Here is a 13,741-nt window from a genome sequence, read left to right as displayed (position 1 = left end):
GTGTGTGTGTGTGTGTGTGTGTGTGTGTGTGTGTGTGTGTGTGTGTGTGTGTGTGTGTGTGTGTGTGTGTGTGTGTGTGTGTGTGTGTGTGTGTGTGTGTGTGTGTGTGTGTGTGTGGCAGTACGTAGCAGACACCTTGTAGGCCTGCTGATAGAGATTACAGTCTCATTTCCTTTGTGTCTGTTTGAATTGTTCGAACTCCATTAGCAGCAGCAGTTGCCTCACAGGAAGTTGGAAATCTTTCGCTGAATAGCGCCAGCGCCCCACCCCTAAATGCCCTCATTAGCAAACTACAACTGCGTATGCTGGTCATACAAACACAGGACACATACACACACACACACACACACACCCACCAACCAAACAAAAGGATGCCCCAGTGAGAGCCTTTAAGAGAGAGAGAGAGAGAGAGAGAAAGGGATAAGACCCCAGGGGAGGATGTTTGTCTATTCTGTGAAGAGGGGGTGACTACAGTGAAGAGACGAGGGCCGGGGAACTTTGTAGGTCATATAATTAGGTCAGCGGACAATATCCACTATTCATTAGCGTGCTTTGATAAGACAATAGGCTGACAACAAGGCCGTCACTGTCAGCTGAGGACCTCGGTGGATAGGTAATGATGGAGCACGCTGCTTTGTTGTGGTAATGGCATGAGGAGGCAGGAATGTTGGGGGTGGGTGCGGAGCCATATTGTGTAGTCTGGTAAATAACGAAGCCTTTGAACAAACCAGAATCAAAAATGGAAAAAAAAAGATGTGGAAAGCTTGTCGACGCTGAGGTTTCAGGTTTTCTCTGCAAATGGATTTGTGAAAGCGGAAAGAAAATTAAATGCTTCTGAATGGGGAAAAAATAAAAAGCTGCTATAGCAACCGCGGCGAAGCAGTTCATTTGGCAGCTCTTAATTCTGTGCTTGTTTGTGTTTTTATGTCACCCTAATTGATTTAATGAAGATATCATTTGCAAGCCGTGAGGGGAAGTCTTGAGTCACGGCTCACATACAGTCACACATAAAGTCACCTCGACGAAGGCAGTACAGTCGCCATCTTCGCTGCGAGCGTGGCCTCCTGCCAGCTGCCATCACACAAACACACCAGTTGTAGGTGTAGCTGAGCTGCTTATAGCCTCCATGACAGTGACAGGCCCGGGCCCTGGCATCTCACTGCAGCCCACTGTAAAGCCAGCCGACAGCAGGAAGACCCGACTAGACTGTCAAAACAGCTTCAGGAAGAAAAGAGCTCAGCTTCCCCTCGTGTCACAGGCTTGAGGAGGGTTTTGTTTGTTGTAGCTGTTGTTGCCACCACTCTCTCTTTCATTAACACCACTTGTTTACCCACTTTATTAATCTGAACAATTAGAAATGCTTATTTTTGACCGAATTTTACGAAAAACTGAAAGGCATTTTGCATTTTTACCACAAGTTAATTAGGCCGATAACAAGAAGTAACAAAAAAGTAGCAGATTTTTTGAGATGCAGCTGTTTGGCACATAACGCGACATCAACACAGCGTCATCACCTGTTTTTGTAATTGTCATCACCTGTTTTTGTAATTTGCAGCCTCATGTTGTATGTTTGACACAGAGGTACAAATGGAGACAGAAATCAAAGCCTGTGTGTCCAAAATAGCAACGAACTACTCATTTATTTTTTTGCCACTTTCTGTTTTAGTTTGAAACAATGACTTCATCACATCTAAGTTTCGTTTGCTTGCTCACTCTTCTACCAACACCGAATTCTGATCTCCCCCCAGTCCTAATTTTGATTCTGCTGGCAAACTGCGCTGCTTACTATGTAAATAAATGCAGCCTCAAGGTTTGTGTTTGAGAAGATAGCTGAGCAGTACAAACATTTTCCACAGCAGGGAATTTTTCAGGGACAGGAACTATTAACCTTTGTGACAAAATGGTTCCTGGAAACAAGGAGCCTCAGGAACTAAAAGTTTGTGGTGGTATTTGCATTTTCACCATAGCTAAAAAAAAAAACCACCAAAAGTTTAATATAGGAGTCACATTAGACTGATTGATTAGGACACCAGGGGCTTTTTATGACAGAGGAGCTTCATTTAGACCATGGTTATTTTCCTAAAACAGTACCTGAAAAAGTTCCTACTGTGTAAATGTGCATGAAAACTTGTTCTCGGATTTCTTGACCTCCCTCTGACCCATATGTGTCTGTTTCTCTGTGTCCAGGTCCCCACAAGCACCAGAGCGCCGTCACGTGCCTGCAATTCAACAAGAACTTTGTCATCACCAGCTCGGACGATGGCACGGTCAAACTGTGGGACCTGAAGACGGGCGAGTTTATCCGTAACCTGGTGACTCTGGAGAGCGGTGGCAGCGGCGGTGTGGTGTGGCGCATCCGAGCCTCCAACACCAAGCTGGTGTGTGCGGTCGGTAGCCGCAACGGCACAGAGGAGACCAAGCTGCTGGTGCTGGACTTTGACGTGGACATGAAGTGAGAGGGGATGCAGAGGGGAAGCATGAAGACAGCAAACCGTGGAGAGGAAGGAAAAGAGGGGGGAGCGAGAAGAGGCACCTAGACACCAGAGGGCCAAAGCCCAGAACTCTTCACCCAAACTCGCAAATCTACAACAACCACCACCACCAGTGGGCTGTCCTGTCCTCTACCATTACCTTCCCCGTCCCCTTTTGGGCAAATGTTACTGACAAAGCCACAGACCCTCACATGTGTTCAGCCCCGGCTTTTGACCCCCCCTACCACCAGTACGAGGTGGAGTCGGAGGGGATCGGGCTGGAAACGGGGCGGGGGGGGGGGGCACGACCGATCTGTCCCTTGATTGGCTGGGAGAAAGAAGAGAAAAGAGAGGAAGGAAGGAACAACTGACGCTGACTGAACTCTTCTGAAGTGACTCTCCACCCTTTCGGTTCGGGGGCGGCTTCGCACAGAGACTTTGTTTCACTCAAGCCGGACAGACTTTGAGATGTACAGAGATATATTATTTTTTAAAAGACCCCCCACAACCCCCTCCCATCAGTGCGCGCCCGCATACACACACACATACACTCAAGCGGCCAACCCGGAAAGTGGTAAACGTTGACCTTTAGGATACGATTGAGGAAGGTGGGAGACGTTTTAGAGATGAATTTCCACACACACACACACACACTCACACACACTCACACACTCACACACACAGTTACACCTGAAGAGCTGCTTGATGTAGACGAGAGAAAGCGATTGGCTTCCAAACGTGAAGGGTTCAGCCTGTAATCAGGCTCGTTTCTTGTCACTCCATTTCCGTTCTTAATGTTCTCCACTCGGTTCCTGTAGTTTCAGTTCTTTACAATATCGCACACAAACACAACTGTGAATTTCAATACCATTTTGGTTTATCATATGAAAGGGGTTTCTCTTATGTTGTTGTTGTTTTGTTTTTTTTCTTTCCTTGACGTTGCCAACAGCAACAAATCCCAGTATTAGAACCCACTCTGTTTAGGTTTGCTGTCATTATGTCACAAGTTTGTTTTTCTTTTTTTTTGTCTTTTTATTTGAGTTGTTTGTTCTTCCTTTCTGTTTTCTACATACATGGGTTTGGGGCTCTGTCTCCACATAGACGTCAATGCTGTCCAGAATTTTTCAGTCTTGCTGGGGTGGTTTCCTTGATGCCAGTGCTGTGAGGAGAGGAAGTAAAGTTTCTTAATTCTAAGCGCTGTGGATTATTGCCCCTGCTCCCCCTCCAGCCCCTTCCCCTTTAGTGTTTTCCCCCAGTGGCCAAACTCTATTTATGCTGCTAGATGAATGGGGGGGAAGAAAAGAGATGGAACTTTTACTTGCTGTGACGTTTTAGTCCCAGGCGAAATTCCAAATTGAACTCTATATGTTTGGACTTTAAGACACAGAGTAAAACAAACGATGACAAAAGATAACATCCAACATTTTTTTGTTTTATTTTGTCTGTTTTTGCCACTGAAACTTGAGCCAAACGTGCCTCTACGAGGCTGAGAGGACGGAGTGTGTCCGACAGATACTGACGGGATTGCCTGCAGAGAGGAAACAAGGGGATGTACACTGTTGGCGTGCGTGTGTGTGCGTGCATGAGTGCGTGTGTTAGCGTGTTAATGGGCAACTTGTAAACACATTCCTTGGGACAACGCTCTTTCAGCCTGTCCTTTGGGGAAATGTACAAATGCTGTGTGGACTGGCAAAGTTTAAAAAAAAAAAAAAAAAAAAAAAAAAAACCTAGCAGATGTATCGATTTTAACACGTGAATGAAAGAACTGTTCGTATCCGTGTGTGATTGTTGTTCCATTCAAAGATGTCTGAAGCAACAGAGGAGACCATCACAAGCATCAACTGACAGGTAGATCTGCCAGGAGTCTTAGTGTTACATGTGTTGCAGTTTAAAATCACCAGTGCGGCTGCTCTGCGGTGGCGGCAGCCTCACGGATTGTCAGTGGGAAAAATAAAAACAAAAAGGCAACAAAGGTGAACAGAAACATTGTAGCCAAACGAAAAATCGTCTCAATCTCCAAGAGTCACAACTCAAGCTGAACTGTGAAAGTGGTATAACACTGTATATTAAAAAAGAAAAAAAAGAAAACAATCTTGCTCTATCTCCTCGTTGTTTTCTCCATCTGTTTAATTTATGATCTGGTTTGAGAAATCAGATTTGTTGCAGGTGTTTTATTTTTTCAGTTCATGTAAACTGCCTGGCAAAAAAGAAAACAGACAGAAAAAACCTTAAAGGGATTGTGTATTTGTTTGATTCACTTAGAATTTTATTTTCTTATAACTTAAGTGCAATAAAATGTGGGTTTTTCTTTTTTCATTTCAAGCATATCAGTTGTCTGTTTTTGTTACCTGTGTGAAGGCATCTTATATGTTCAATAAAGCTAATTATTTGGTTATGTACATCCACGAGGGAATAATTTTAACATTTATCACAGTGCAGGTTTTCTAGGCCAAATTTATCCTATCGAGCCATTTTACAATGGGGCCAAAATCCCTTAGTGTAAGGTTAGATTCTCCATATTGAAAAGGTACGTCTTCCCTTTAGTGGTAATACGACTGACTCCAGTTTGAGCAGAGGCTGGTGTTTTAATGCACCTTAGAATAAGTCAGATTTTACAGGCCCATGACATAAATGGTTCAACTACAATCTAAGTCTTGTGTCTTATAATACTTTGCAGGATATTTGGTAGGATAATGTTCATTTGTCAAGTTAAAACCAAACATATTTTGTTCCTAGCATCTAAAAAGTGCGGCTTACTGTCTGTTATATCATAAATTGAATATCTTCGAGTTCTGGGCTATAAAATGGACAAAACAAGTAGTTAGAAGGTGTCAACATGGCCTCTGAGAACTTGTGATCTACTAATGTCACACTCTTTACAGTTTTCAGACATTAAATAGGCTAAATGACAAGTTATTATAAAATAATATTTTGTTGCAGCCCTAAACTTGCTGCCATGAGTAAAAAAAGAAGCAATTATTAAAGTGTTTGATATTTTCCCTTTAAATATTGTGGAAAAATCTATCCTGTGATAGTCGCATATATACATAGGTTCATACTAAAAAATATATATACAAATCTTTAATAACACATAATGAGATTGTGCAGCCTCGGTAAAAGTATATATTGGCTGATTTTTAGTCTTTAATTGTGCTTTTCTCTTGGCTGATAACGTTTAAGTGTGATGCCCCCAAAACTATGACTGAAAGTAGCCTGAAGACGAAGCCAAGAGATTTAGTCACATTAAGAAACATGTTTTTCAATCTCTGTTTATCAAGAAGTCTAATTATATTGGAAGGGGTTAATCTGACCTGCAAAAAAAAAATGTCCACGGGATGTTTTTACTGTTTAGTCCCTCATTTAATACTTAATTTATGCAATTTCTAGCCTCACTGTAGCCAGAACAGAAGAACATGTTGCTGTTTTTCTGCTTTCAGCTGTAACCAAAGCAGTACAAAGACGACTGGGGAACAAATGTGACCCTCTGGTTTTTTTTGTCGGTCAGTGTCAATTATATCCGGAGCGTTATCTGTCATGAGCCCATACAGCACACTGTAGCAGCATTAACAAGAGTCTATACTGCGCTGCGGATTCCCTCCCGCCTGTTGCCTAGCGATGGCTCGTCTCTGGCCCGGCCACACAGCTCAGTGTGCACTCGCAGAATAAACGGTATTGTGAGGAAGCAGTGAGGGCTGTACATCCTCACATGAATGGACGTGTGGGGGAGTTTCCATTTGGTTGGCAAGGTTACTCTGTGCGCCTGTTTGTTCCCAGGCTCCACTCGTGTGTTGTGTAAGCAGCAGCAGCAACTCTGCTCGACTGGCTGGTCGTGGACGATATTAATAGACTTTTGTTTGGTGGGAACACAATATTTGTTCGTAAATGTGTTCCTAGTTTCATGCGCAGACACAAAATGCTCCAACAAATTTACAGCTGAAACAATGACAAACTATTGGCTGCAGTAGATTCATCGTTTGATTCAATTTTCCAGAAAACAAGCCAAATATATTCTGGTTCCAGCTTCTCCAATGTGATAATTTACTGCTTTTCTCAGTTTGATATCATTTTAAATGTTATATCTGTTCGTTTTTTAACTCTTGGTTGAACAAGATAAGACATCTGAAAACGTTACCTTGAGCTCTACCTTAGACAAGATGATTAAAAGAGAAAACGCTAGTGGAGGAAGGACTCAGATCTTTTACTCATGTAAAAGCACCAATACAAAAATGTAAAAGTTCTCCATTTACAAGGGAAATTCTCACATTTCAAGTAAAAGTGCAGGAATAATATCAGCTAAATGTATAAAAGTACTAATTTTGGAAAAAAAATAACACCTATTACTCACCAAAATGATATGTTTTCACATGATAAATGACACATAATGCATTAGCAGCATTTTACTGTTGGAGCTGGTCGATGTGGAGCTAGTATCACCTAATTTGCATACAGTTGAGTGATTTACTCAAGTGGCTCTCAACCTAGGCATTGAGCCCCTCCAAGGGGTCACAAGATAAGTCTGAGGGTTCATGTGATGATTAATGAGGAGTGGATAGAATAGATTCTGGCATTAGATAGAGTTATTATTTTCTCTAATATTTGAGGGTTTTTTAAAAATGGGATATTGGATCATTTTATCTATTTGGGCCTCAAACAGTTATTTAAATTCATAGAACTTTAGAGGTAAACGTCTCTTTGGTGAAACTGCCAACGACTCACAGACATCTGAAACTAAATGCTGCCAAAAATGTTGGGAACTGAAGCTTTAATCTGTAACAAAGTGCTGCATCTTATTTATTTATTGTGATTTTAATGTTCAATATTACTATGAAAAGTAATTTGCCTTCAGATAAATGTAGTAGAGTAAAAGTAGTAAAAGTTAAAGTATAAAGTATCAAGTTAAGTACAGGGGCCTCTAAACTGTAAAAGTACAGTACCTGAGTAAATGTAGGCTATTTAGTTACTTTACACCACTGTGAGAAAATAATCGTCAGCTGAAGCGTGCCTGTACAGATTTTTTTGTGCTTTAATTTGAGGAAATAATATTTCTTGGAGAATATTTTTAGAGATTCATATACTGTAACAAACAAGATGATCTGGAGTAGAAGACACTGATAGATCTCCACAGGCGGTGCTTTAATGAACTTAATTTTAGGAAGTGATGAATCATCCCATTCCTCGAGGTTATTAGCCATTTATCTACCTTAGACTACTGCCTCGATTGCGCTGCACTTCCTCTTGATGAATGAACGCTCCTCTCGCCGCTCAAGCGCACCACATCTGCCGTTGCCCTCAGCACTAACTCACCCGGTGACACGCAACACGCCATGGACATAAGAGATGGAAACAAACGAGGGGGATGCTCCTTCCAACAGAGCAAGAATTTGATGGTATGGGAAGCATTTAACGGGTTTGGATGTCAAGATAAAAGAGGTGGAGGGGGAGCTCCCACACCTCATTTCATATCCCTCCATCTCTTTGTTCAGTAATCCTGCCCCGCAGCATCATGGCCCTTCTCATTGCCAGCAGATTCTCAAAGGGCTGTAGCATTAGCTGTGGTAGTGTTCCACGTCTCTGCTTAATCCTATTTCGGAGCTTTGTTGTAGCCCAAGAACTGATTAAAAAAGGGGAAAAAAGCATTAATCGCTGTCAGTGGATAGTGTAGAATAGAGTTACAGTATTGTAGCTCACTATTGATCTATACACACACACATATTGAAGGTCTGAGGTGCCTTTGTTTCCTCTGTGAGCTGATGTTGTCAGCCATTAATCGTGACGGTTGCCCTCTGGATAAGCACATACATTGACGGCGGGGAGGTCAGCAGGTTCACTCCCCGGTGTGTGTATGTGCGTGTGCTTCTGTGTGTGTGTGTGTGTGTGTGTGTGTGTGTGTGTGTGTGTGTGTGTGTGTGTGTGTGTCCAGCTCTGACAAGTTTGACCTTTTTCTCCTTTTCACTCGTCTTGCACCAAAAAAAAAAAAAAAAAAAAAAAAAGCTGCAGTTCATGAAAACCCATTGAAATGCCAGGATTGTCATTTGTAAAATTGGAAAAATTCAACTGCATTCCTGCATTTGATTGCTGCTCAGCCGTGCATCAAATCACATCTTGTGTTTCGTAATGAGATGTGTCAGAGGCATTCCTGAGTACAATAATCCCGTACAAGAAAGCTAGACGCAGAAATATTCATTCAACTTTTTTCTCTTCAAAAAAAATCAGGTGCAGTTAATAACACCCGGGTGAATATGAGGCAGATCAGATCAGCTCGATCTCTTCGATTGCCTTGATGGGATTCATGCCTGACTGCCACTTCTTCATTCTCAAGAACCTGTCAGCGGGAGGTAAAACTGCAGGGGTCGTTCGTTCAATCATGTAATTGTCAGTCTCGTGGACCTCCAACGCAAGACGTTTATTTTAAATTATAGTCAACGCTCCAGTGTCTCCATACATTAACAAACATACCAGGCTGAATTATAGAGAAACCTGTAAAACAGCGTACAAAACACCAAAAAATGAAAAAAGATACAGCTGCATAAATATGGCATCTTTTAATATTCCAACCAGTCTATACAGTATGTAGCTTCTTCGCTTGTACTGATTGCTGCAGTGGCCCAAGCACATCAACCTCTTTTAGGGGCATTCACATGTCAAAGTCACCTGAGGGGCTTCGAGGGCACATGTGAGTCTGATGGCAGTCATGTGAGTCACATGAATTATGGTGCGATTTGGTATGAAGCTGCTCGGGGGAAAAGAGGATGTCAGGACGATATTATCTGTGATGGAGTGCTTCTATAAATCCTGTGACCTGGGTGAGTAAAGGTCTCCCTACATTATACAACTTTGGGCTATCCCAGACAATCACAGGTGACAGCCATGAGAGAGACACGGTGAAGCATGACGACTACCAGTCGATTTACAGCTACTGTGACAGAAGACAGCCTGCATCAAAATTCTGATGGTTTCAGAAATTTAAGACCAAAATGCAACAACGTGGCTGCCACGACCGACTTCTACAACCCAACTAACTGGAAAACAACATGAAGTGACCAAATGGAAACGACCACAGGGGCTGAAGTCACTGTGGGAGTACTGTATGTTAAAGTGTAAAACTTTAACCAAAAACTCCCTGGGTCCAACTGACTCTCATTCAAAAACTGTTGATTTCTGTCTAAAACTACAAAGTCAATCACTTTTTCAGAGTCATTAAAAGTGAAATTATTTCAGATGTGCTGGAGGAGAGACTCTACCGCAAACGCTCTACAGGCCCAAAAATTATTAAGTGTGACAAAGCCCTTGGAAACAAGATAGAGCTTTTTTTCCACTAAGCAACTTTTTAGTAGGCATCATCACAGTATCAAGTTTGAATCTTGAATACATCCATCTCTACATACAGTCTCTGGAAGCATAATTTTTTGGAGGGAAAAAGTGTCAGAGCCATGTTGCTTTGGTGAATGTTTGAAAGTTGATAACGTGTATTTTTTAATTTATATCTACATCATAATGCTACGATTCATCAGACATTCATCGCACAACTTGAAAAGCCTCAAAACTGATATTGTGCAGTCTTGCCAAACGAGTTCACACAGTTTAAACCCATCTCTCTGTATTTCACGGTGTATGAAGTTTCAAAATCTGGTGTCTGTGGTGACATTCCTGTACTGTCCAGATGAATGCATGGGCACACCAAAGACCAGCAGCTGAGCGGTTAACTTCCGGTTAGCTCTCTGCTAACTTGAATCAGGATAAAATAATTGAATCGTGCAGCTTTTATAACTTTTCCAAATGTTATCGGACTGAATGGATCAAATTCTGAAAGTGAAACAAGTCATTTCATGGGGGTTGTGTGATGCTTAAAACAATTCATCCATCATTTTACAGCCGCAAAAGTGGTGATGGAATAAGCCACAGCGGCGACAATGACGTTAGCACGTGCCAACAGTGTTTTTGTAATTACTTTCACTGCCAGAAGGGAGAGACAAAGTTCAGGTGCAGGTTTAAAGGTTGGAAGAAGAAGCATTTCCAAACTTACTCTTTGCCATGAACTGCAGATACTTTTGGTTTTATTTGTTCAGTTTGTAATTTAAATGAAAACAGAGGTAACTTTAAATGAAACGCTGCAACAGGCAGATATACAAAATATGTCTGATGTCAGAGTTTGGAAAAATGTTGGTTCTAACAAAGCTACACACCAAAGGGTAAATTTAATAAGAATATTCGAGTCATTAAAGTCACTATTAAGACTACTACATACTGGATGCCATGTGCAAAAGAGGCTGCGCTTGTTATCGTCTCATTTAATTCTGTTTCATAAAAAGTTTCCATTTGTGTATTTCAATAATGTAGACCCATTGATCTACTGTTAACTTTATAATGATTGTTCAGGACTAGACAGGGCTGCAATTGTGATTTTTTTCCCCATTATTAATTCTTCTGTTGATTATTTTCCCAATTAGTTTCAAAAATGCTCTCAAAAAGCTCATTTTGCGAGACAAACGGCATATTAAATTTATGCGGATATAAAACTGAAACAATAATTCACAAATGTATTCAAAAACTGGCAAATGTTTGTTTTTTCTTTGTGAATAAGCTGGTTGTTAGTTAATTGATTAATCACCTTACCGTTTCAACAGTGGGACTAGTGTTTTGTTACTGAACTGTCAGTATTGTGACCTTTGGGTTTGCAGGATTTAAAGGTGGGACAGTGAGTCTGCTCTCTGAGTGCGGCGGACTGTAAAGGAGCATTCAGCTACACGCAACAACAGAGCCCATCTGCAACACTCGTGTGCGTGGGCGGTTAGAGTATGGCAGGGGAGGATGCCAGCACATACTGCTATGGAGAGGGCACACACACCGACTATCCAGCACCACCTGTCTCACATGGGTAACTGATGAGCACAAGGTGTGCGACGGTGTGCGCTCTCATTTATCTGCAGTGGAGATGAGTAAGCAAATTCACCTGTGGTGTCGTCCTCAAGTGTTAATTATGCGGTCAATTTTCTGCAACAGAGGACAGAACGTGTGAGCATTTTAGAGACAAATTTATTATGTTTTCATGAATATGGAGAGGAAAAATTCGAGGATTTACGTGATTTGATATTTTAAAAATGCTGCTGTGCTGGTTATTTTCTTTCATGGTGTGCAGTTGTGTGCTCCTGTTTGTGTGTGTGTGGAGGTTGTTTCTGGTGCTTTCATGCGCTTGCCTTCGCCTGCTGTGGCTTGGCAGGGAGACACTGCTGCTGACAGCTCCTGAGCAGGAGAGTGCCGCAGGCAGAGCTCGGGCATGACAAACCCTTCTGGAGCATGCTTATGACTCAACAGAGCCCGGATACAAAAACACTTCCTAATGTTCTGACCTCCTGCATAATTCTTAAACTGTCTGTGTCCCATGCTGGATTTGTTGAAACCCTTCAAAAGGATAATTCCAGTTATTTTTATAGTTTGGCCCCTCACATCTAATAGTTATGATAAAATTCTAACCATCAAAGTGGGGCCAAGACCCTCTTTGTTTTATGACTGTAGTTAATTGGCTGTTCAATTTGGTAAGTGGGCAAACTCAGGTGCATGAGATACTGATGAGAGAGGGAGTGGTGAGCATTTAGGAGTGACTGCCCACATGAGAGAAGCTGCTCCCCAAAGAGTAAAGATTTATTTTGAGGGTTTTTCTGCATCTAAAAACGAACCCCTAACAAAGTACCATGAATCCTGGCCAGCATGAGGCGCCCGGCTCGCCAGAGGATCTGACAGCCACAAAGAGAAAGAGAGCAACAAGTTCACGCTGAGTTGGACCGCGAAGGTGAGTCCGTTCCCCTCACCGATCCAACAGCCAATGCCAATAATCATGTTTGTCCAGCAGCTTTAGAGTCTCCAGACTAATCAGCTGGCCTGTTCTCCGACATAAGCGGCACCTGGCTGTCATGGCCAAAGTAATTACTGAGATCAGGGACTGCAGTGACATCAACCATAGAAATCAAAGTCATGAGGTCAAAAGCAGTCAAACAGTCATGCAGGCTCTAAACACGCCAGCAGTTTAGCCAGATTTGCTAAACACTTTTTTTGGCAGTGAACTCAAATCTGAGTGCATCCAAAAAGTATTTTATTGATAATAACCCCTCACTGCACAGGAAAAAAGACTGAGCACACACAACTACAGTACAGTAGACTTACAGTAGGTCAAGGTTGAGGCACAAAGCTGGTCTGAGATGATGTTTACAAAAAAAATCACTTTTCTAGGTGGTTTTTTTTAAACTAACTCTGGGATTTGTTTACAACCTAAATGATCCTATCGCTCAGTGACTGAATCGGGTTGGTACACACCAGTACAGAGCACAGAAGCCTGTACACAAGACTGATAAAAATGGCAAAAATGTCATTGAAAAAAGTAAAAAAAAACAACTAGGCTTATAATCAATTAAAAAGCAAAAATTACATTCTGTGTGTTTAGTGGATTATGTGCCTTTGTATCTCTGACTGCTCAGACCAAGTCATTGGAAGAGGGGTTCACCTACTGATTTTTACGCACAGCTGGCACAGCACGGATACTTTCATTAATTATTTAAATCATCCAACACAGCACCAGGACGATAATTGACCTTCTACGCACTAATGAGCTCATTCCAAGTTTATGCAGTGGGATCATTTGGAGTACAGCAACCAACTTTTTTACTTTGAGAAAATCTCCACAAGCCATTTTGAGACGGTTCACAGTACCAGCAGCCTTTTTATCCAAATTCACTCAAGATCACCGCAATTAACTCAGTTAGTTCCAATGTTATCATTACGCAATAAATCGGAATAAAACAGACTCATTCTTTAAATGGGCAGTAACAAAAAGGTTGATGTAGCAAGATTCAAAAGTTATTCAAGTGTGTTAATGACACAAATAAAAGAAATGCTCTACCTTATCTAGGTTGAATATTACCCAGAGAGAGGGGAAGAAAGCAATGGAGCAATTACCGGAAGTGCATTTAATACCACAACACTAATTATACTCACCATCTGCAAAATATTGTGCTGCACTGATTCCAAGACTGTCATGTTGTTACACTTTCATCATGATCACACTTTTCCCCATGGGGGAACGCTCCCATCCGACCTGGGACCAATACCAGACTGCAAATGGCTCCTGTGAAGTGTTGCAGTGTAACAGTATGATTATTATTATCCTGTTAGAGGTCACAGCGGCATTGAATTAGTTTTATACACAGATTCTAATTAATTTCTGGAGCATCGACACATGCAAAAGCAATTCAAAGCACTTTACGTAGTTATATAACAAT

The 13,741-nt window shown here is 41.7% G+C and overlaps 1 protein-coding gene across 2 annotated transcripts in view; it reads left to right on the top strand.

The window, feature by feature from the left end:
* fbxw7 (F-box and WD repeat domain containing 7) overlaps positions 1–4,934 on the top strand; it is a 67,652-nt gene extending 62,718 nt beyond the window's left edge. For both annotated transcript variants that reach the window (XM_062433158.1, XM_062433167.1), the window contains exon 11: positions 2,188–4,934. In XM_062433158.1, coding sequence (XP_062289142.1) covers positions 2,188–2,456 — 269 coding nt within the window. In that variant the 3' untranslated portion in view covers positions 2,457–4,934. The remainder of the gene's footprint in view (positions 1–2,187) is intronic.
* Positions 4,935–13,741: the final 8,807 nt, after the last annotated feature.

This window comes from Scomber scombrus, chromosome 2 (assembly GCF_963691925.1).
Source record: "Scomber scombrus chromosome 2, fScoSco1.1, whole genome shotgun sequence".
Lineage (NCBI taxonomy): Eukaryota > Metazoa > Chordata > Actinopteri > Scombriformes > Scombridae > Scomber > Scomber scombrus.
The sequence above is the reverse complement of the archived record's forward strand: the minus strand, read 5'-3'. Positions and strand labels throughout refer to the sequence as shown.